This window comes from Macaca nemestrina, chromosome 20 (genome assembly GCF_043159975.1).
Source record: "Macaca nemestrina isolate mMacNem1 chromosome 20, mMacNem.hap1, whole genome shotgun sequence".
NCBI lineage: Eukaryota > Metazoa > Chordata > Mammalia > Primates > Cercopithecidae > Macaca > Macaca nemestrina.
In genome coordinates, this window is record NC_092144.1 from 47,668,258 (window position 1) to 47,690,250 (window position 21,993).

The 21,993-nt window shown below is 51.0% G+C and overlaps 1 protein-coding gene across 7 annotated transcripts in view; it reads left to right on the top strand.

Moving 5' to 3' along the window:
- Window positions 1-21,993, top strand: part of LOC105495636 (ryanodine receptor 1) — a 156,342-nt gene that overhangs the window by 45,868 nt on the left and 88,481 nt on the right. For all 7 annotated transcript variants that reach the window (XM_071086594.1, XM_071086596.1, XM_071086597.1 and 4 more), the window contains 12 exons: window positions 98-263; window positions 5,261-5,347; window positions 5,524-5,750; window positions 7,817-8,429; window positions 11,727-11,990; window positions 12,622-12,822; window positions 13,167-13,278; window positions 15,960-16,106; window positions 17,792-18,065; window positions 19,682-19,796; window positions 19,884-20,016; window positions 20,343-20,437. In XM_071086594.1, the coding sequence (XP_070942695.1) occupies window positions 98-263; window positions 5,261-5,347; window positions 5,524-5,750; window positions 7,817-8,429; window positions 11,727-11,990; window positions 12,622-12,822; window positions 13,167-13,278; window positions 15,960-16,106; window positions 17,792-18,065; window positions 19,682-19,796; window positions 19,884-20,016; window positions 20,343-20,437 (2,434 nt within the window). The remainder of the gene's footprint in view (window positions 1-97; window positions 264-5,260; window positions 5,348-5,523; window positions 5,751-7,816; window positions 8,430-11,726; window positions 11,991-12,621; window positions 12,823-13,166; window positions 13,279-15,959; window positions 16,107-17,791; window positions 18,066-19,681; window positions 19,797-19,883; window positions 20,017-20,342; window positions 20,438-21,993) is intronic.

The window sequence follows — 21,993 nt, forward strand, 5'->3', positions numbered from 1 at the left end:
TCTGAGGTTGTGTGTTTCCGGGAGCTTGGGGAAGGGGGTGTCCAGGGTCCAGAGCTACTCAGACGAGGAGTGCAGTGACCGCTTCTGTCTCCTGCAGCCTCAAGTGCAGCAATTGCTATATGGTGTGGGGTGGGGACTTTGTGAGTCCCGGGCAGCAGGGCCGGATCAGCCACACGGATCTTGTCATTGGGTGCCTGGTGGACTTGGCCACTGGCTTAATGACCTTTACAGCCAATGGCAAAGAGAGCAACACCTTTTTCCAGGTGAGTCCAGATCACAGCAGCTTAGTGAGAGCATCCTCATGTCCCAGCATCCCAGGACAGCCCTTACAGATGTCCCCTGAGGACAGACCTCAGAGAGATGGAACAAAAAGAGCTCCTAGGCTGTCCTCAAGAGGTCGCTGGGAGACCACCTTGTTGAAACTTCCATGAAGCTAAGGTCCAGACTGGAGGAGATACAGAATCTCACTCTGTTGCCCAGACTGGAGTGCAAATGGCATGATCCTGGCTTATCGCAACCTTTGCCTCCTGGGTTAGAAGGATTCTCCTGCCTCAGCCTCCAAAGTAGCTGGAATTACAGGAGTGCACCACAATAGCCGGCTAAGTTTTATATTTTTAGTAGAGACGAGGTTTTGCTATGTTGGCCAGGCTGGTCTCAAACTCCTGACCTCAAGTGATCCACCCACCTTGGCCTCCCAAAGTGCTGGGATTACAGGCATGAGCCACCACACTCAGCCGGAGTCCAGCCTTGACCTTGCAAAGAGGTCTCTATTCCCTCTTGGGTTGGGTGACACCAGTCACCGACTTCTCTCCACCCAGGGAACACGCTAGGATGGGCCAGAATCCTAAGGTGGCCTTTTCCTTTTCAACATTTTATTCTGAAAATTTTCAACTATACAGCAAAATTGAAGGAACTATATAGATAACACCCTGTACCCACCCCCAGGAATCTGCTATCAACTTTGCAGATATTGGCCTTATCACATATTAAGCTACCTATCCATTAATTTATCTAAGGTGGGTTTATACAACTTATTTTAATTTTTTGGCATCCATTGTTGGCTATGAAATTTTATTGCATTTTATTTTACTTATTTTGAGACAGGGCCTCACTCTGTCCCCCGGGCTGGAGTACAGTGGTGTGATCACAGCTGACTGCGGCCTTAACTTCCCAGGCTCAAGCAATCCTTCTATCTCAGCCTCCTAAGTAGCTGGGACTATAGGGTTGCACCACCTTGACTAGCTAATTTTTTGTGTGTGTATTTTTTGTAGAAGTGGGTTTTCCCCATATTGCCCAGGCTGGTCTCTGATTCCTGGGCTCAAGCGATCTCCCCACCTTGGCCTCGCAAAGTGCTGGGATTACAGGCATGAGTCACTGTGCCTGGCTAATTTTTTATTTTTATTTTTTGAGACAGGGTTTTGCTCTGTTACCCAGGCTGGAGCGTCATGGTGAGATCATAGTCACTGCAGCCTTGATCTTCCTGGGCTCAAGCAATCCTCCCACTTCGGCCTCCTGAACAGCTGGGAACACAGGCACGTGCCACCACGCCCAGCTAATTTTTTTTTGTATTTATGGTGGAGACGGGGTCTCACTATGTTGCCCAGGCTGGTCTCAAACTCCTGGTCTCAAGCAATCCTTCTGCCTCAGCCTCCCAAAGTGCTGGGATTGCAGGTGTGAGCCACCACTCCTAGCTAAAACTTTATGTTAAATGAAGAATTAAAAACATATGCAAGAATGGAATAGTATAACAAACTGCCATGCCCCGTCATATAGCTTCAACTGTCACCCACTCACAGCCAATCTTGTTTCATCTTTTGTGTTTGTTTGTTTGTTTTTTGAGAGAGGGTCTCCCTCTGTTACCCAGGCTGGAGTGCAGTGGCACAATCTCAGCTCACTGCAACCTCTGCCTCCCAGGCTCAGTGATCCTCCCACCTCAGCCTCCTGAGTAGCTGAGACTACAGGTGTGCACCACCCTGCCTAGCTAATTCTTTTAGTGTTAGTGGAGACAGGATCTTGCTATGTTGCCCAGGCTGGTTTCGAACTCTTGAGCTCAAGCAGTCCTCCTGCCTCAGCCTCCCAAAGTGCTGGGATGACAGGTATGAGCCACTGCGTTTGACTTGTTTCATCTTTTTATATCTACCTCCTTTCCACACCCACTAGATAATTTTGAAGGAAATTGCAGACATCAGATAGTTTCATCTCTTTTCAGTATGTATCTTTAAAAGATAAGGATGATCTTAAAGAGCATAACCACATAACACTATCACCTAAAAGAAAAAAAAAACAATGGTTTCTAAATATCATCAAATATCCAGTTTGTGTTCAGATTTCTTTGGCTGTCCCAAAAATTGGCTGTCCCAAAAAGAAATTTTTACCATTTCTTTGTTTGAATCAGAAGCTAAATAGGGTCATATATTCTATTTTATTTACTATTTATTTTTATTCTTATTTTTTGAGACAATGTCTCACTCTGTCTGTCACCCAATCTGGAGTGCAGTGGCGTGGTCTTGGCTCATGGCAACCCTCACCTCTTAAGCTCAAGCCTCCTAAGTAGGTGGGATTACAGGCGTGCGCCACCACACCCGGCTAATTTTTATATTTTTAGTAGAGACGGGGTCCGGCTATATTCCCCAGTCTGGTCTTGAACTCCTGGGCTCAAGTGACCCTCCCGCCTTGGCCTCCCAAAGTGCTGGGATTATAGTGTAAGCCAGCGTGCTCAACCTTATTTATTTAATTATTTAATTTATTAAGACGGAGTCTCACTCTGTCACCCAGGCTGGTGCACAGTGGTGCCAACCTTACTCAACCTTATTTATTTATTTATTTATTTATCTCAGTTTATTAGACAGAGTCTCGCTCTGTCACCCACTCTGGTGCACAGTGGTGCCAAGCGTACTCAACCTTATTTATTTATTTATTTATCTTAATTTTTTTTTTTTTTTTTTTGAGACGGAGTCTAGCTCTGTTGCCCAGGCTGGAGTGCAGTGGCCGGATCTCAGCTCACTGCAAGCCCCGCCTCCCGGGTTCACGCCATTCTCCTGCCTCAGCCTCCCGAGTAGCTGGGAGTACAGGCGCCCGCCACCTCGCCCGGCTAATTTTTTTTGTATTTTAGTAGAGACGGGGTTTCACCGTGTTAGCCAGGATGGTCTCGATCTCCTGAACTCGTGATCCGCCCGTCTCGGCCTCCCAAAGTGCTGGGATTACAGGCTTGAGCCACCGCGCCCGGCCTATTTATCTTAATTTATTAAGACAGAGTCTCGCCCTGTCACCCAGGCTGGTGTGCAGTGGTGCCAACCATACTCAACCTTCATTTATTTATTTTAATTTATTAAGACAGAGTCTCGCTCTGTCACCCAGGCTGGTGCACAGTGGTGTAATCTTGGTTCACTGCAGCCTCAACCTCCTGGGATCAAATGATCCTCCCACCTCAGCCTACCAAGTAGCTGGGAGCACAGACGCGCACCACCACACCTGGCTAATTTTTCTATTTTTTGTAGAGATGGTGTTTTGCCACGTTGCCCAGGCTGGTCTTGAACTCCTGACCTCAAACAATTTGCCCACCTCCACCTCCCATGTAATCCCAGCATATAATCCCGTGCTGGGATTACAGGCATGCACCACTATACTCGACCCAGGGTCATATATTTTAGCTGGTTGCTGTGTACCTTGAGTTTCATTTCATATGTAGATTTCCCCCTCCACTTCTTCTTTCTCATTTTTTTCCCCTAGAAATATATTTGTTGAAGGAACCAGGCTATTTGTCCTGTAGTGCTTTGCTCCTCAAAGTGTGGTCCCTGGACCAACCAGCAGGGTCAGCATCACCTGGGAGCTTGTCAGAGCTGCAGGACCTTTAGCTGGGCCTAGTGGTAGGCACCTGCAGTTCCAGCTACTCTGGAGGAGGCTGAGGCAGGAGGATCACTTGTGTCTGGGAGGCAGAGGTTGTAGTGAGCTATGATCGCGCCACTGCACTGCAGCCTGGTTGACAGAGCAAGACCCTGCTTCTTTTAAAAAAATTAAAATGGGCCAGGCGTGGTGGCTCACACCTGTAATCCCAGCACTTTGGGAGGCCGAGGCAGGCAGATCGCCTGAGGTCAGGAGTTCGAGACCAGCCTGGCCAACATGGTGAAACCCCATCTCTACTAAAAATACAAAAATTAGCCTGGTGTGGTAGCGGGCACCTGTAATCCCAGCTACTTGGGAGGCTGAGACAGGAGCATCGCTTGAACACGGGAGGTGGAGGTTACAGCAAGCCAAGATTGCACCACTGCACTCCAGCCTGGGTGACAGAGTGAGACTTCATCTCAAAAAAAAAAAAAAATTAAAATTAAATAAAAGCAGAGTCTCAGGCCCCTTCCCATGCCTACCAAATCAGAATCTGCATTTTGACAGGATCCCAGGGGCTTCCTGTGCATATTAAATCTGGAGAGGGCTGGCCTGGTTTCCCATAGCCTGGTGCATTCCTGTGGTGGTGTTTTAACATTTTCATTTGTCCCCTGTATTTCCTGTAAACTGGGAGTTGGGTCCCAGGGTGCAATTAGATCGGGTTTGGTTTGGCGGACAAGACTGCTTCAGAGACAGTGTTGTTTGTGGAGGCGGAAGCTGGCTAGACGGGCTCCACTGGAAAGATGGGAGTGGGGCAAGACAGTCTGAGGACACTTCCTGGAATTCTTTGTTTTAATTTTTGGTTTGAGATAGGGTCTTGTTCTGTCACCCAGGCTGAAGTGCAGTGGTGCAATCATGGCTTACTCCAGCCTCGACCTCCCAGGCTCAAGTGATTCATCTTAGCCTCCTGAGCAGCTGCAACTACAGATATGGACCACCACGCCTGGCTAATTTTTTTATTTTTTTGTAGAGATGGGGTCTCACTATGTTGCCCAGGCTGCTCTTGAACTCTTAGGCTCAAGTGACCCTCCCACTTCAGCCTCCCAAAATTCTAGGATTACGGGTGTGAGCCACTGCACTCTCTGGGTTTTGAAGAATGAGTATGCTTGGGAGAGAAATGGGAAAGGCATTCCCATTGTGGGGTGTGATGCGTGCAGAGACAGATGACAGGTTGCCCTGGGAGAGTTGCCCTGGGAGAGTTGGAGGAGGTTGGCCTGGCTGGATCAGAGGTGGGACAGTTTAAGGGTGACCTCTGAGCCATTTTGGAGCCTCTAACGCTCAGATGAGGACCCGCAAATAGGCCCCAGAGTTTGAGGTCCAGAGCCAACCCTCCCTTCAGCCCACCTGTTTCCTCACCTTTCCTCTTCTCCCCTGCCAGGTGGAACCCAACACAAAGCTATTTCCTGCTGTCTTCGTCCTGCCCACCCACCAGAACGTCATCCAGTTTGAGCTGGGGAAGCAGAAGGTACAAGTGCCGTGATGGGGGCGCTAATGGGGGCAGGCTGAGGCAGGAAGTGTGGGGAGGCGAGGCAGGCAGAGTCACTGAAAGGGAGGGGGCAATCCAAGAGGTCTCCCTGGAAGTGGTGTGGTGGGACACAGGGGGCTGGCCATCTTGACCCATGCATGTCTCTCTGCGCTCAGAACATCATGCCGTTGTCAGCCGCCATGTTCCAGAGTGAGCGCAAGAACCCGGCCCCGCAGTGCCCGCCGCGGCTGGAGATGCAGATGCTGATGCCAGTGTCCTGGAGCCGCATGCCCAACCACTTCCTGCAGGTGGAGACGAGGCGCGCCGGCGAGCGGCTGGGCTGGGCCGTGCAGTGCCGGGAGCCGCTGACCATGATGGCGCTGCACATCCCCGAGGAGAACCGGTCAGGGCCAGCCCAGCTATGCAGGGGTGGGCAGGTGTTGCAAGCCCTCTGGGGTCTGGGTCCGACTCAGTGCCCCTCCTCAACACAACCCTGGGATTCCAGGCAACACCCCGGGAATCTCCAGACCTACCTCAGGGGACTCGGGCTCAGCTCAGACATCCCCAGATTACACACCCCAAGGGGATTCAGACTCAACTCAGGAGCCTCTAGGCCATCCCAGTGGACCGCAGGCCCACCCTAAGGGACCCCAGACAATACCCCAGGGGTCCAGAGCCACTCCACAGGGCCCCAGACCCATCTCAGGGAGCCAGACCCACAGCAACACCCCAGGGGGCCCCAAGTACACCCTAGGATCCCTGGACATGGTTCAGGGAGGCTCGGATGCACCCTAGAGTCTCTTGGGCATACCCAGGGAGACTAAGAATCCCATGGAGATCTCAAACCCATCCCAGAAGATCCAGACACACCTAGGGCCACAGACGTATTCACATGGATGGCAGGGTTACTCTTAGGAACTCTGAAAATGGCCAGGCATGGTGGCTCACGCCTGTAATCCCAGCACTTTGGGAGGCTAAGGCAGGCAGATGACCTAAGGTCAAGAGTCTCTACTAAAAATACAAAAACGAGCTGGTTGTGGTGGTGTCCACCTGTAATCCCAGCTACTTGGGAGGCTGAGGTATGAGATTTGCTTGAACCCAGGAGGCGGAGGTTGCAGTGAGCCAAGATCGCGCCACTGCACTTCAGCCTGGGCAACAGAGCAAGATGCTGTCTCAAAAAATAGAACTCTGAACATGGGAGCGATCCCAGACTCAACCAGGAAGTTTCTGACCGACCGACTTCCTTCCTTCCTTCCTTCCTTCCTTCCTTCCTTCCTTCCTTCCTTCCTTCCTTCCTTCCTTCCTTCCTTCCTTCCTTCCTTCCTTCCTCCCTCCCTCCCTCCCTCCCTCCCTCCCTCCCTCCCTCCCTCCCTCCATTCAACAAATAGCTCTGGGTTCCTCCTATGTGCTGGGTAGTATTCTAGGCTGGAGACACCGAGCCCCTGTGAAGTGACATTCTAGTATTGCTTGTACATAACTCAGGATGCTCAGACATGTCCAAAGGGACCCAGAGTCATCCCCAGGGCCCCAGACACACCCATTTATTTATTTATTCATTCAACAAAGATTTATGGGCACAGTGGCTCATGCTTGTAATCTGAGCACTTCAGGAGGCTGAGGAGGAAGGAGGGTTGCTTGAGGCCAGGGGTTTGAGACCACCAAGAAGCATAGTGAGAACCCATCCCCACATTTTTTTTTTCTTTTTAATTAGCTTGGCTTGGTGGCACACACATGTAGTCTCAGTTACTTGGGAGGCTGAGGCAGGAGGATTGCTTAAGCCCAGGAGTTCAAGGCTGCAGAGCTAGGATCACACCACTGCACTCTAGCCTGGACGACAGAGCAAGACCCCATCACTAAAAAACAACAACAACAACAACAACAAAAATGCCGAGCACTTTACTATGTGCTAGTGTGGTTGTAGGTGCTGGGAACACAACAAATAAAAGCAAAAACAAAACAGGCAGAAATGTCCTGCCCTTGGAATTTACATTCTAATGGCAATCAAACACAACCAGTGTACTCAGACCTGCCAGAGTGGGGTTCAAACCCAATCTGGGGGCCCAAACACATCTTGGGAACATCAGATGTTCTACGTGGACGCTGAGACTCTTACAAAGTCCCAGATCATCCCAGGGACCCCAGGTCCCTTAGGGACTTCCAGAACCATTGAAAGACTCCTAGACCCAGCTCCACTGCCCTCACAGAACCCTAAGCTGGGAAGCCACTGGAACTCCCTGCTGCAGCCTTCGACACTCATCTAAGCATCTCTGCCTCTCTGGGGTCTGTGTCTCTGTCTTCCATCTCCCAGGATGGGTGAATTGATAGATGGAATGATAGGGGTTTGAAGGAGAGATGGATGGATGAATGAATGGGTGGGTAATGATGAAGGAAATGGAGGAAGAGATGGTGGCTGGACGGATGCAGGAGGCTCATTCATCTGTCCCTGTCTGTTTCCCACCTCTGCTGCAGATGCATGGACATCCTGGAGTTGTCGGAGCGCCTGGACCTGCAGCGCTTCCACTCGCACACCCTGCGCCTCTACCGCGCTGTGTGCGCCCTGGGCAACAATCGCGTGGCGCACGCTCTGTGCAGCCACGTGGACCAGGCTCAGCTGCTGCACGCCCTGGAGGACGCGCACCTGCCAGGCCCACTGCGTGCAGGCTACTACGACCTCCTCATTAGCATCCATCTCGAAAGTGCCTGCCGCAGCCGCCGCTCCATGCTCTCTGAATACATCGTGCCCCTCACACCTGAGACCCGCGCCATCACGCTCTTCCCTCCTGGAAGGAGCACAGAAAATGGTCACCCCCGGCACGGCCTGCCGGGAGTTGGAGTCAGCACTTCGCTGCGGCCCCCGCATCATTTCTCGGCCCCCTGTTTCGTGGCCGCTCTGCCAGCTGCTGGGGCAGCAGAGGCTCCGGCCCGCCTCAGCCCCGCCATCCCGCTGGAGGCCCTACGGGACAAGGCACTGAGGATGCTGGGGGAGGCGGTGCGCGACGGTGGGCAGCACGCTCGCGATCCCGTCGGGGGCTCCGTGGAGTTCCAGTTTGTGCCTGTGCTCAAGCTCGTGTCCACCCTGCTGGTAATGGCTTCCTCCTGCTTCTCTCTGTCCCGTTCTTCTTCCACATTCCCAAAACTCCAGAAATACATGCATCAATCCTGCTCTATTTATGCATCCAACCACCCATTCCTTCCTTCCTCTATGCATCCATCCACCTTTCTTTTTATTATTATTATTATTTATTTCGAGATAGAGTCCTACTCTGTCGCCCAGGCTGGAGTGCAGTGGCACAATCTCAGCTCACTGTAACCCCCGCCTCCCGGGTTCAAGTAATTCTCCTGCCTCAGCCCCCAGAGTAGCTGGGACTACAGGCATGTGCCACCACGCCCGGCTAATATTTGTATTTTTAGTAGAGACTGCTTTCACCATGTTGGCCAGGCTAGTCTCGAACTCCTGACCTCGTGATTCGTCCACCTTGGCCTCCCAAAGTGCTGGGATTACAGGCGTCAGCCACCGCGCTCGGCCACCATCCACCTTTCTATGTATCCTTCCACCATCTCCCTATCCTTCATTCACCTTTCCCTCCATCTGCTCACCTGTCTTCTATTTATGTTTATTCATCTCTTCTTTCTTCCTATTCATCTCTCCAACCAACCATCATTCATCCATCCATCAATCCATCGGTCCTCCACCCGCCTTTCCATCCACCCATTCATCCTATCCATTCATGTGTATAGATCATCTTTCCATCAACAAGTCCATCTGCCTTTCTATCCTTTTGTTCTCCACCATTCCATTCATTCATTCATGTACCCATCTATCTAAGTTTCAATCTATTTGCCCATCCATCTTTTCATTCATTCATACAGCAGTCCATCCACCATTCCATCTGTTCGTCTATCCACCTACCCATTTATGTATTAATCTGTCTTTCCTTCCATAGGTCCAATAATCATCTCCTCCCACCTATGCGTCCATCCATACCTACATCCACAGATCCATCCGTTCCTCCCTTTCCCACCTACCCTTCATCCATCCCTCCATCTCTCCATTCATATGTATGTACACCCATCCACCTACCCACAAATCCATTTAGACATCCACACCCATCCATCTACCCATTCCCTATCCTTCTGTCCATCCCTTGTATCATGTACCCTTTTATTCATATACCCATCTAACCATTTATATATCCATCTTTTTGGTTTTGTTTGTTTTGAGATGAAGTCTTGCTGTGTCACCCAGGCTGAAGAGTGTAGTGGCACAATCTCAGCTCACTGCAACCTCCACTTCTTGTGTTCAAGCGATTCTCCTGCCTCAGCCTCCCAAGTAGCTGGGATTACAGGCACCTGCCACCGTGCCTGGCTAATTTTTGTATTTTTAATAGAGATGGGGTTTCACCATGTTGGCCAGGCTGGTCTTGAACTCCTGACCTCATGATCCACCCACCTCATCCTCCTAAAGTGCTGGAACTATAGGCGTGAGCCACCGTGCCCAGGTGTTTGTTTTTGAGACAGGGTCTCGCTTTGTCACCCAGGCTGGAGTGCAATGGCACAATAATGGCTCACCGTAACCTCAACCTCCTGGGCTTAAGCAATCCTCCTACCTCAGCCTCCTGAATACCTGGGACTACAGGTGTGCACCACCATGCCCAGCTAATTTTTAAATTTTTTGTAGAGGTGGAGTCTCACTATGTTGCCCAAGCTGGTCTTGAACTCCTGGGCTCAAGTGATTCTCCCACTTTGGCCTCCCAGTGTTGGGATTACAGGCATGAGACACTCTGCTCAACCTAATTTTGTTTTTATTTATTATTTTAAATTTTATTTTATTTAGTGAGAGACAGGGTCATGCCCAGGCTAGAATGCAGTGACATGATTGTAGCCCACTGCAGTCTCAAACTCCTGGGTTCAAGTGATCATCTTGCCTCAGCCTCCCGAAGTACTGTGATTACAGGTGTGAGCCGCCACACCTGGCCCCAAATTTTCGTACACGAACCTATCCAGCCATGTGGCCAACCATCCCCCCTACCCTCATGGCTATTCACTAATTTATCTATTTATCCACATATTTATTTACTTCCTCATGCATCTATCAACCCATCCATCACCTACCCACCTACCTATACATCCTTTATCCTTCTCTCATCCATCCACCCATCATCTCTTCCTCCACCATTTCCTTCATCTCTCCATCATCATCCACTTATTTTTTGTTTGTTTGTTTGTTTGTTTGTTTTTTGAGACTGAGTCTGGCTCTGTCGCCCAGGCTGGAGTGCAGTGGCCGGACCTCAGCTCACTGCAAGCTCCGCCTCCCGGGTTTACGCCATTCTCCTGCCTCAGCCTCTGGAGTAGCTGGGACCACAGGCGCCCACCACCTCGCCCGGCTAGTTTTTTGTATTTTTTAGTAGAGACGGGGTTTCACCGTGTTAGCCAGGATGGTCTCGATCTCCTGACCTTGTGATCCGCCCGTCTCAGCCTCCCAAAGTGCTGGGATTACAGACTTGAGCCACCGCGCCCGGCTCATCATCATCCACTTATTCATCTTTCCTTCAAACCTCTACCATTCCAACTCTCGATTCATCCAGCCATCCATCCAGTCCTCCCTCCATTCATCCATCTGTCTCTCTCCCCCTCACTCTTCTTCCCTTTCGTCTACTCCTCTTTACTTCTGTATGTTAGCATCTTTTAAACTTTATTATTATTATTATTATTTTTGGAGACAAACTCTCCCTCTGTCATGCAGGCTGGAGTGCAGTGGCATAATCTCGGCTCAGTGCAACCTCTGCCTCCCAGGTTCAAGCGATTCTCCTGCCTCAGCCTCCTGACTTGCTGGGAATACAGGCATGCACCACCACAACCAGCTAATTTTTTTTTTTTTTGTATTTTTGAAGAGACAGGGTTTCACCATGTTGGCCAGGCTGGTCTCGAACTCCTGGCCTCAAGTGATCTGCCCGCCTTGGCCTCCCAAAGTGCTGGGATTACAGGTGTGAGCCTCGCCTCATGTGTTAGCATCTTCGTTGTGTTGACTGAGAGCTGGTGTATGCTGGGAGCTATGCAGGCATAGGGTGTGTCCTGGGCCAGAGGACACAGCACATGCTTAGGCTTGAGAGAAAGGACCCTCACCTGTGATGGGAGAAGCACTCATATTTGGCTCTGTGGTCTGGGGTGTGTGGATGGGACACACAGTGAGGAGCTGGGTGGATCTTAAGGAGGGTGAATGGCAAGGTGGGGGGATGCCATTCCTGCTGTGGGAGGAATCCGATCAGCCAATGAAGGAATGATTGGCATGTGCAAGAGGGGCAGGTCTGGAGAGCGAGGCCAGGGCCTGATGACGGAGGCCTCGCAGGCCACAGTGAAGAACCGAGACTTTGTCCTGTAGGTGATGGGCATCTTTGGCGATGAGGATGTGAAACAGATCTTGAAGATGATTGAGCCTGAAGTCTTCACTGAGGAAGAAGAGGAGGAGGAGGAAGAAGAGGAGGAAGAGGAAGATGAGGAGGAGAAGGAGGAGGATGAGGAAGAAACAGCACAGGAAAAGGAAGATGAAGAAAAAGAGGAAGAGGAGGCAGCAGGAGGGGAGAAGGAAGAAGGCTTGGAGGAGGGGCTGCTCCAGATGAAGTTGCCAGAGTCTGTGAAGTTACAGGTGGGCTGCTGCTTCCTGCTTTTCCGCCTCTGTCCATCTGGGCTGGGAGACACAGGGTAGGTGGGGTGTGAGTCTGGACTTTGTCCTCAGGCAGTGGGGAGCTGTGGAAATGCATATGGCAGTGAGCAACGCTGACGTGGAAAGATCTCTGTTTTCCATGGAGATGAGAACATGGAGAAGGCAGTCTTTTTTGTTTGTTTTTTGAGACAGAATTTTGCTCTGTCGCCCAGGCTGGAATACAGTGGTGCAGTCTTGGCTCACTGTAACCTCCACCTCCCAGGTTCAAGCGATTCTCCTTCCTCAGCCTCCTGAGTAGCTGGGATCACAGGCACACGCCACCACGCCCAGCTAATTTTTGTATTTTTAGTAGAAATGGGGTTTCGCCCTGTTGGCCAGGCTGGTCTCGATTTCCTGACCTCAGGTGATCCACCCACCTCGGCCTCCCAAAGTGCTGGGATTACAGGCGTGAGCCGCCATGGCCGGTGAAGGCAGGCTTAAGGTTCCAGGCAGGAAATGATGTTGGCTGGACCTGTGCAGGGCCATGGAGAGGGAAGAGGAAGAAAGAGAAGTTTCAAGGAAGTCCTGATGGTCTCACCTCCATTTCTCCTCCTGCACGCCTGTCCTTCCACAGATGTGCCACCTACTGGAATATTTCTGTGACCAAGAGTTGCAGCACCGTGTGGAGTCCCTGGCAGCCTTTGCGGAGCGCTATGTGGACAAGCTCCAGGCCAACCAGCGGAGCCGCTATGGCCTCCTCATGAAAGCCTTCAGCATGACCGCAGCGGAGACTGCAAGACGTACCCGCGAGTTCCGCTCCCCGCCCCAGGAGCAGGTCATCTGACCCCTGACACTGGCCACTCTTACTATCTAAACCCCAACCCCAACATCTCCCAACTCTGATCACTGAGGACCCTCAACCTCTATACCCGTGCTTGACCCCTGACCCTAGTGATACATTTATCTCCTACTCTGTGAACCAACCTGACCTCTGAGTCGCCTCAGACTGACCCTGACTCCTTTCAAACCTCTGGCCCTAGTCTCTCAAATAGTCTTCATTAACTCACACTTTGACTCATGACCTTAGACACGAACTTACAATTGCATCTTCTCTCTCTGATCTCAGAGTTCCTGCTTTGGGATCTCAGACCCTCATTCTAACCTTTGACCTTCCCCTAGATCAATATGCTATTGCAATTCAAAGATGGTACAGATGAGGAAGACTGTCCTCTCCCTGAAGAGATACGACAGGATTTGCTTGACTTTCATCAAGACCTGCTAGCACACTGTGGTAAGGAGTGGGGATCAGAGAGTCCTCCCTATACCAACTTTCTCTTGAGACCTCTCCAGAAGTTTCCCTAAGATTTCCGGACCTTAACCCTCTACAGTATTGGTGCTATGTAACTATTGGTTGAATGAATGAATGAATGAATGTGTTAGTGAACAGTTAGATGATATGTGGAAGGATATGTTTATATGGGTATTTGGGTGGATGGCTATAAGCAGATAAATGAATGGGAATGTGAATTGATGGATAGAAGAAGTGGGTAAAAATTGGCTGGCTGGATAGATGGATGGATGAGGAGAAGGATGGATGGATGGATGGCTGAGAACTGGGTGGAGAGATGGCTGGCTGGGTGGAAGGATAGATGGATGACCTCCAGGGTTTCTGATGAGAAGTCTGCTAACAGACTTATTGAGATTCCCTTACCCATGATGAATTACTTTTCCTTGGCTGACTTTTAAGGTTTTCTCTTTGTCTTTGCCTTTCAACAATTTAGTATGAGATGTCTAGGTGTACAGCTCTTTGAATTTATCCTATTGGAAGTCTGTTGAGTTTCTTGGATATATAATTACTTTTTATCAAAGTTGGAATATTTTTGACAATTACTTATTCAAATACTTTTCTGCCCCTTTCCTCTTCCTCTGGGTCTCTCATTATGCATATATTGGTACACTTGATGGCATCCTACAGGTCTCTGAGGCTTCTTTTTTTTTTTTTTTTTGAGACGGAGTCTCGCTTTGTCGCCCAGGCTGGAGTGCAGTGGCGCGATCTCAGCTCACTGCAAGCTCTGCCTCCTGGATTCACGCCATTCTCCTGCCTCAGCCTCCGAGTAGCTGGGACTACAGGCACGCACCACCACGCCCAGCTAATTTTTTGTATTTTTAGTAGAGATGGGGTTTCACCGTGTTAGCCAGGATGGCCTCGATCTCCTGACCTCATGATTCACCTGCCTCGGCCTCCCAAAGTGCTGGGATTACAGGCGTGAGCCACCGTGCCTGGCTCTGAGGCTTTTTTTCATTTTGCTTTGCTCTTTTTTTTTTTTTTTGAGACAGTCTCACTCTGTCACCCAGCAGGAGTGCAGGGGTGCAATCTTAGCTCACTGCATCCTCTGCCTCCTGGGCTCAAGCCATCCTCCTACCTCAGCCTCCTGAGTAGCTGGGAGAACAGGTGTGTGCTACCAAGCCTTGCTAATTTTTTAATTTTTTATAGAGTCGGGGTTTTGCCATGTTGCCGAGGCTGGTCTTGAACTCCTGGGCTAAAGCAATTTGCATGCCTGGGCCTCCCAAAGTGCTGGATTACAGGCATGAGCCACTACATCTGGTCCACTTTTCTTCATTCTTTTACTTTTCTGTTCTTCAGGCTACATAATCTCTATGTCCTACCTTCAAGTTCACTGACTGTTTCTCCTACCAGCTCAAATATGCTGTTGAACCCCCTCTAGTAATTTTTTATTTCAGTTATTTTATCTTTCAACTCTAGAATTTCTATATTTTAGCTGGGCGCGGTGGCTCACGCCTGTAATCCCAGCACTTTGGGAGGCCGAGGTGGGCGGATCACCTGAGGTTGGGAATTTGAGACCAGCCTGACCAACATGGAGAAACCCCATCTCTACTAAAAATACAAAATTAGCCGGGCATGATGGTACAGGCTACTTGGGAGGCTAAGGCAGGAGAATCCCTTGAACCCGGGAGGCGGAGGTTGCAGTGAACCGAGATCGCGCCATTGCACTTGAGCCTGGGCGACAAGAGCAAAACTCCATCTCAAAAAAAAAAAAAAATTTCTGTATTTTAACAATCTGCCTTTTTATTAGTATTCACTACTAGGTGAGTCACTATTATCATATTTCCTTTTTTTTGAGGTGGAGTCTCGCTCTGTCGCCCAGGCTGGAGTGCAGTGGCCGGACCTCAGCTCACTGCAAGCTCCGCCTCCCGGGTTTACGCCATTCTCCTGCCTCAGCCTCCCGAGTAGCTGGGACTACAGGCGCCCACCACCTCGCCCGGCTAGTTTTTTGTATTTTTCAGTAGAGACGGGGTTTCACCGTGTTAGCCAGGATGGTCTCAATCTCCTGACCTCGTGATCCTCCCGTCTCAGGCTCCCAAAGTACTGGGATTACAGGCTTGAGCCACCGCGCCCGGCCCATATTCCTTTTAATTCTTCAGACATAGTTTCCTTTAGTTCTTTGAACATATCTGTAAAATTGATTTAAAAGATAAATGTTTCATAGAATGAATACATGAACAGAGACATGAGCATACAAAGAAGTAAATGAGGCCGGGGTGGTGGCTCATGCCTGTAATCCTGGCATTTTGGGAGGCTGAGGGGGAGGATTGCTTGAGCTCAGGAGTTCAAAACCAGCCTGGGCAACATGGCAAGACCCCCCATCTCTACAGCAAAAGATACAAAATTAACAGGGCATGGTGGCACACACCTGTAGTCCCAGCTACTCAGGAGGCTGAGGTAGGAGTATGGCTTGAGCCTGGGAGGCAGAGGTTACAGTGAGGTGAGATCATGCCACTGCCCTCCACTGCAACAGAGCAAGACACTGTCTCAAAAAAAAAAAAAAAAAAAAAAGGAAATGAAAAACTCCATGAATGCATGCACATATGCACAAATGAAGAAGTGAGTGTGTGAGCAGGTGAATAAGCAAACTGGTGAATGATATTTCCCCGCTTCTTGACCACTTCCAGGAATTCAGCTGGATGGAGAGGAGGAGGAACCAGAGGAAGAGACCACCCTGGGCAGCCGCCTCATGAGCCTTTTGGAGAAAGTGCGGCTGGTGAAGAAGGAGGAGGAGAAACCTGAGGAGGAGCGGCCAGCAGAGGAGAGCAAACCCCGTGAGGACTGGGGTCACCGGGGAGAGGGCAGGGGTGGGGTGGGCAGCCCCATGCCTGGGGAGCCTCTGTGTCCCAATGAGGGCATGATGATGGATGCAAGGGAGGGGAAGATAGGCAGGAGTGAGAGAAGAAGAGCGGTGGGCAAACTGGAAGCAGGCATGGTGGGTCATGCTTGTAATCCTAGCAATTTGGGAGGCTGAGACGGGTGGATCACTTGAGGTCAGGAGTTCGAGGCCAGCCTGGCCAACATGGTGAAACCCCCTTCTCTACTAAAAACACAAAAATTAACCGGGCGTGGTGGTGCACACCTGTAATCCCAGCTACTTGGAGGTGAGGCACCAGAATCGCTTGAACCCAGGAGGTGGGGGCTGCAGTGAGCCCAGATTGCACCACTGCACTCTACCCGGGGTAACAGAGCAAGACTCTGTCTTAAAAAAAAAAAAAAGGGCATGCTGGAGTTTGCCTCCAAAGATGGGGGCTGTAGAACATGTGTGTTGGACCAGGGTGACACAGCCTACCAGCTTAGTGGCAAACCTCTAACCAAGGGATGGTGGCAATCTGAACCACTGTGGCTTCTGTGGCCTTGCGGCTTCTCTTTTCTCTCTTGATGAGACGATTACCATGCTGAGGGATTAGACAAGCAGCTGTGATGAATGTTGGGCCAACGTGTTATTTTGCAAACTGTGTATTAGCCACATCTAACAAGGACAGATTTCCTAACGTTGGTACAGGTTTTATCCTGCAACATTCAGGAAACTTTTATGGGGCCAACTCTGGGCCAGGCACTGTTACCAGGGCTGGGAAATACAGCCGAGGGGAGAAAGTCAAAGCCCCTGCCTGCGAGTTTAGATTTTTAAATTATTATTATTATTATTTTTTGAGACAGGGTCTTGCTGTGTCACCCAGGCTAGAGTGCAGTGGCGTGATCTTGGCTCACTGCAACCTCTGCCTCCTAGGTGCAAGCAATTCTCCTGTCTCAGCCTCCCGAGTAGCTGGGATTACAGGCACGCTACTGGCTAATTTTTGTACTTTTAGTAGAGACGGGGCTTCACCATGTTGGCCAGGCTGGTCTCGAGCTCCTGACCTCAGGTGATCCACCCACCTCAGCCTCCCAAAGTGCAGGGATTACAGGTGTGAGCCACCATGCCCTGCCAAATCCACAGTATTTTTATAGAACAAATGGGATTTTGACATGTGCCTTCAAAGGTGTATGGTGAAGTGCTTCCGGTTGGCTCTGGTATCTTGCAGTTGTACAGTTTATTATTCCTGTTGAAATTTTTAGGAAGCCCTTGTGGGCTGGATATTAGGGCATACAGAACAGAGAGATTCTTGGGGGAATAGAAAAAAGTTTGCCAGGCTGGGCACAGTGGCTCACACCTATAATCCTAGCCCTTTGGGAGGCTAGAGTAGGAGGATCACTTGAGCTCGGGAGTTCGAGGCTGCACTGAGCTGTGATCGCACCACTGCACCCCAGCCAGGGCAACAGCGCAAGACACTGTCTCTAAAAGAGAAAAGGGAAAACAGTCTGCTAGAATCTGCCTGCTCCCGGCAGGTGGAGGGCAGGGGTGGTAGTAACTGGGAAAGCTTCTGGAACAGGGGACCCCTTCCACATTGTTGTGGTCCATGGTCCCGCGTGCTGACCTGCCCTGCGTGGTGCTCCAAGCCTTGTGTTGTCTCCTTCCCAGGGTCCCTGCAGGAACTGGTGTCCCACATGGTGGTGCGCTGGGCCCAAGAGGACTTCGTGCAGAGCCCCGAGCTGGTGCGGGCCATGTTCAGCCTCCTGCACCGGCAGTACGACGGGCTGGGTGAGCTGCTGCGTGCCCTGCCACGGGCGTACACCATCTCACCGTCCTCCGTGGAAGACACCATGAGCCTGCTTGAGTGCCTCGGCCAGATCCGCTCCCTGCTCATCGTGCAGATGGGCCCTCAGGAGGAGAACCTCATGATCCAGAGCATCGGGTGAGGCACTGCCCTGCCCGCTTACTTTGCATATCCCCTTGGCTAATGAATGCCTTCAGGATACAATCACATTCCCTTCCCCAACTCTGGCCCATCCTCTGGGTGATCTACTCAGTCTCAGGCGGCTAGCCCACCTCCTGGTTAATGTCTCCTTCCCTTACCTCTCTACCCTCAGTGGTAGCAGCAGCTCCACTTACTGTGTGACTCTCAGCAGGATGTTTACCCTTTTTTTTTTTTTTTTTTTTTGTGAGACTGAGTCTCACTCTGTCACCCAGGCTGGAGTGTGGTGGCATGATCTCAGCTCACTGCAACCTCCGCCTCCCAGGTTCAAGCAATTCTCCTGTCTCAACCTTCCAAGTAGCTGGGATTACAGACACGCACCACCACACCTGGCTAATTTTTTATAATTAGTAGAGACAGGGTTTCACCACTTTGATCAAGCTGGTCTCGAACTCCTAACCTCAGGTGATCTACCCGCCTCGGCCTCCCAAAGTGCTGGGATTAGAGGCTTGAGCCACCGCGCCTGGCTGAGGTTTACCCTTTTTGAGCTTCAGTTTCCTCATCTGTAAAATGGGGGAGAGCCAGCCTGCTCTGAAGAGTTGTGCTGTGGCTTCCATGAGCTTGTGCGAATAATAATAATCATGGTAGTAGTAGTGAGCACTCAGTATCAAATATATCTCATTCACACAGTAAACATTTATTAAGCACCTACCGCATGCCAGGCCCTTTCTAGGTGTTTTTGAGACGGGGCCTCACTCTGTTGCCCAGGCTAGAGTGCAGTGGCCCAATCATAGCTCACTGCAGCCTCAACTTCCTGTGCTCAAGCAATCCTCCTGCCTCAGCCTCCTGAGTAGCTGGGACTACAGACACATATCACCATGCCCAGCTAATTTGCAAATTTTTTTGTAGAGGCAGGGTCTTGCTATGTTGCCCGAGCTGGTCTTGAACTCCTGGGCTCAAGTGATCCTCCTGCCTTGGCCTCCCAAAGGGCTGGAATTACAAGGCGTGAGCCACTCTGCTGGGACAACATTTGACAAAGGGCAACATGGCAAAGATCTCTGTTCTAGAGGAGCCCGACTTGGGTGCACAGCTCGGTCTCCTTATGAGAGAAACAAGGACCCTTTCTCCCACAATGGCTGTAGGAATTGTTTTTTATTTTTTTATTGTTATTTTTTTTGAGATGGAGTCTTGCTCTGTTCCCCAACCTGGAGTGCGCAATGTCTGCTTACTGCAACCTCCGCCTACCAGGTTCAAGCGATTCTCCCACCTCAGCCTCCCACGTAGCTGGGATTACGGGTATGCGCCACCACACCTGGCTAATTTTTGTATTTTTAGTAGAAACGGGGTTTCACCATGTTGGCCAGGCTGATCTCGAATTCCTGACCTCAAGTGATCCTCCAGCTTCGGCCTCCCAAAGTGCTGGGATTACACGCGTGAGCCACTGCGCCTGGCTGGCTGTAGCAATTGAGTGACTGCAGATCTGTAAAGGGGGTGGTGCTAGGCACAGAGGGACAGGGTTGAGAATACCAGCTGCTGTCACAGTGGTGGCTGTGGCCCTCTCTGGACTTGGGCCCTACCCGGCCCCTGGTGACCCCATGCACTCTGCCCATGCACAGGAACATCATGAACAACAAAGTCTTCTACCAACACCCGAACCTGATGAGGGCGCTGGGCATGCACGAGACGGTCATGGAGGTCATGGTCAACGTCCTCGGGGGCGGCGAGTCCAAGGTGAGGGCCCAGGCGAACACTGGGGAGCTCAGGGGAGGCGGCCACAGAGGGCAGGCCCTGACCACCGGCCCACCCTGCCTGTCCCAGGAGATCCGCTTCCCCAAGATGGTGACAAGCTGCTGCCGCTTCCTCTGCTATTTCTGCCGCATCAGCCGGCAGAACCAGCGCTCCATGTTTGACCACCTGAGCTACCTGCTGGAGAACAGTGGCATCGGCCTGGGTGAGAACCCCCGAGCCCAGGGGCTGTCCCCCAGAACCCACTCCTGGCACCCTATCCACGCCTGCCCCACTTTCCACCAGCTCACTCACTCAGTCATTCAGTAAACACTCCCTCTCAACTGTGGCTCTGGCCCCGTAACGAGTAATGCCGGGGATACAATAGTGACCACAGTAGTGACAGCCCAGAGTGGTCAGAGCTTGGATGAGGGAAGTACAGACCAGAGGAGGTACCTGATCCAGGTTGGATAAAGGGTGGTCAGGGAGGGCTTCCCAGAGGAGGTGAGACAAGTAGGAGTGAGATGTTCTTCCCACCTCTTGCCCCTGCAGGCATGCAGGGCTCCACACCCCTGGATGTGGCTGCTGCCTCTGTCATTGACAACAATGAGCTGGCCTTGGCGTTGCAGGAGCAGGACCTGGAAAAGGTATGGAGGGCAGGGCTGGGCTCCGGGCCTAAGGGAGGAGATCGGGCCGCTACCTGGCTCTTTGGGACACCTACTGATTCTGAACTCATTCTGGGGGGCAATTCTGGATGGTGTGCCCAACCAGGAGACTAATTTGCAGGGAGAGAACGGCACCCAGTTGCTCATTCATGGGATGCTTCCTGGCTGTGGGCAGGTCTGCACTCCACGCTTCCGGCTTGGGGCAGGTCTGCAGTCTACGCTTCGGGCTGGGAGCCCATCCGCACTCTAGCTTCCCAGCTGGGGGCGGGTCCGCAGTCTAGGCTTCCAGCTAGGTAGCCTTGGCACATTTCTTGGCTCTCTGAGCTTGCACTTCTGTGTACAGTGGTGCAATGCATGGGCTCCAGAGTTCAGCAACTTTGCTTCTGCTCTCCTCGCTCCGTGGCTGTGTGGCCTTGGATAAGTGACTTAGAGTCTCCAGACTTCTGTTGCTTTTTTTTGTACAATGAATGTAGTCATAGAAACGACTTCATGGAGTCATTCTGAGGATTAAATGACTTAATCCAGAAAAGCGTTTGTAAAGAGGCAGTCAGTGGTGTTATATTAGTCAGCTGCTGTTATATTATCATTCAACAAATATGTAGCGTTCACTTACCATATGGTAGGACCTGTGCAAAGCAATAGTAATATGACAGTCAAAAATCACTGTCCAGCCAGGCAAAGTGGCTCGTGTCTGTAATCCCAGTACTTTGGGAGGCCGAGGCAGGAGGATCACTTGAGCTCAGGATTTTAAGACCAGCCTGGCCAATATAGGGAGACCTTGTATCTACAAAGAAATACAAAAATTAGGTGGGTGTAATGGCACGTACCTGTCGTTCCAGTTACGCAGGAGGCTAAGGTGGAAGGATTTGATAGAGCCTGCGAGGCTGAGGCTGCAGTGAAATATCGCACCACTGCACTTCACCTGAGGGACAGAGCGAGAACCCTTAAAAAAAAAAAGTGGCCAGAGAAAGTCTCATTGAGAAAGTGACATTTGTGTAAAGCTCTGAAGGAAGGTGACAGGTCAGGTGGACATCATGGGGAAGAGCATTCTTGGCAGTGGGAACAGCCAGTGCAAAGGCCCTGAGGCAGGAGTGAACCTCGTGAGTTGGAGGAACAGCAGAGAGACAGCTGTGGCTGGGGCAGAGGCAGTGGGGGTGAGGGCAGGAGGTGACAGATGGGTCATGAGGCATCTCATGGGTCACAACAAGGGCTCTGGCTTTTACCCTGAGTGAGAGGAGGCCAGGGTTCTGAGCAGAGGAGGGACGTGACCTGACTCAGGTGTTCACAGAATCCCTCTGGCTGTGTGTGGGAAACAGATCGAGGGGAAGGCAGAAGGACAGAAGCACAGGGAGGAGGCTGGTGTCGTGGTCCAGATGGGAGACGAGGGCAGACAGGACCACTACAGGAAAGGGGTCTGGATCCAGGCCCAAAGAGAAGGTTCTTAGATCTCACGCAAGAAAGAATTCAGGGCGAGTCCATAGAGTAAAGTGAAAGCAAGTTTATTAGGAACGTAAAGGAATAAAAGAATGGCTAATCCA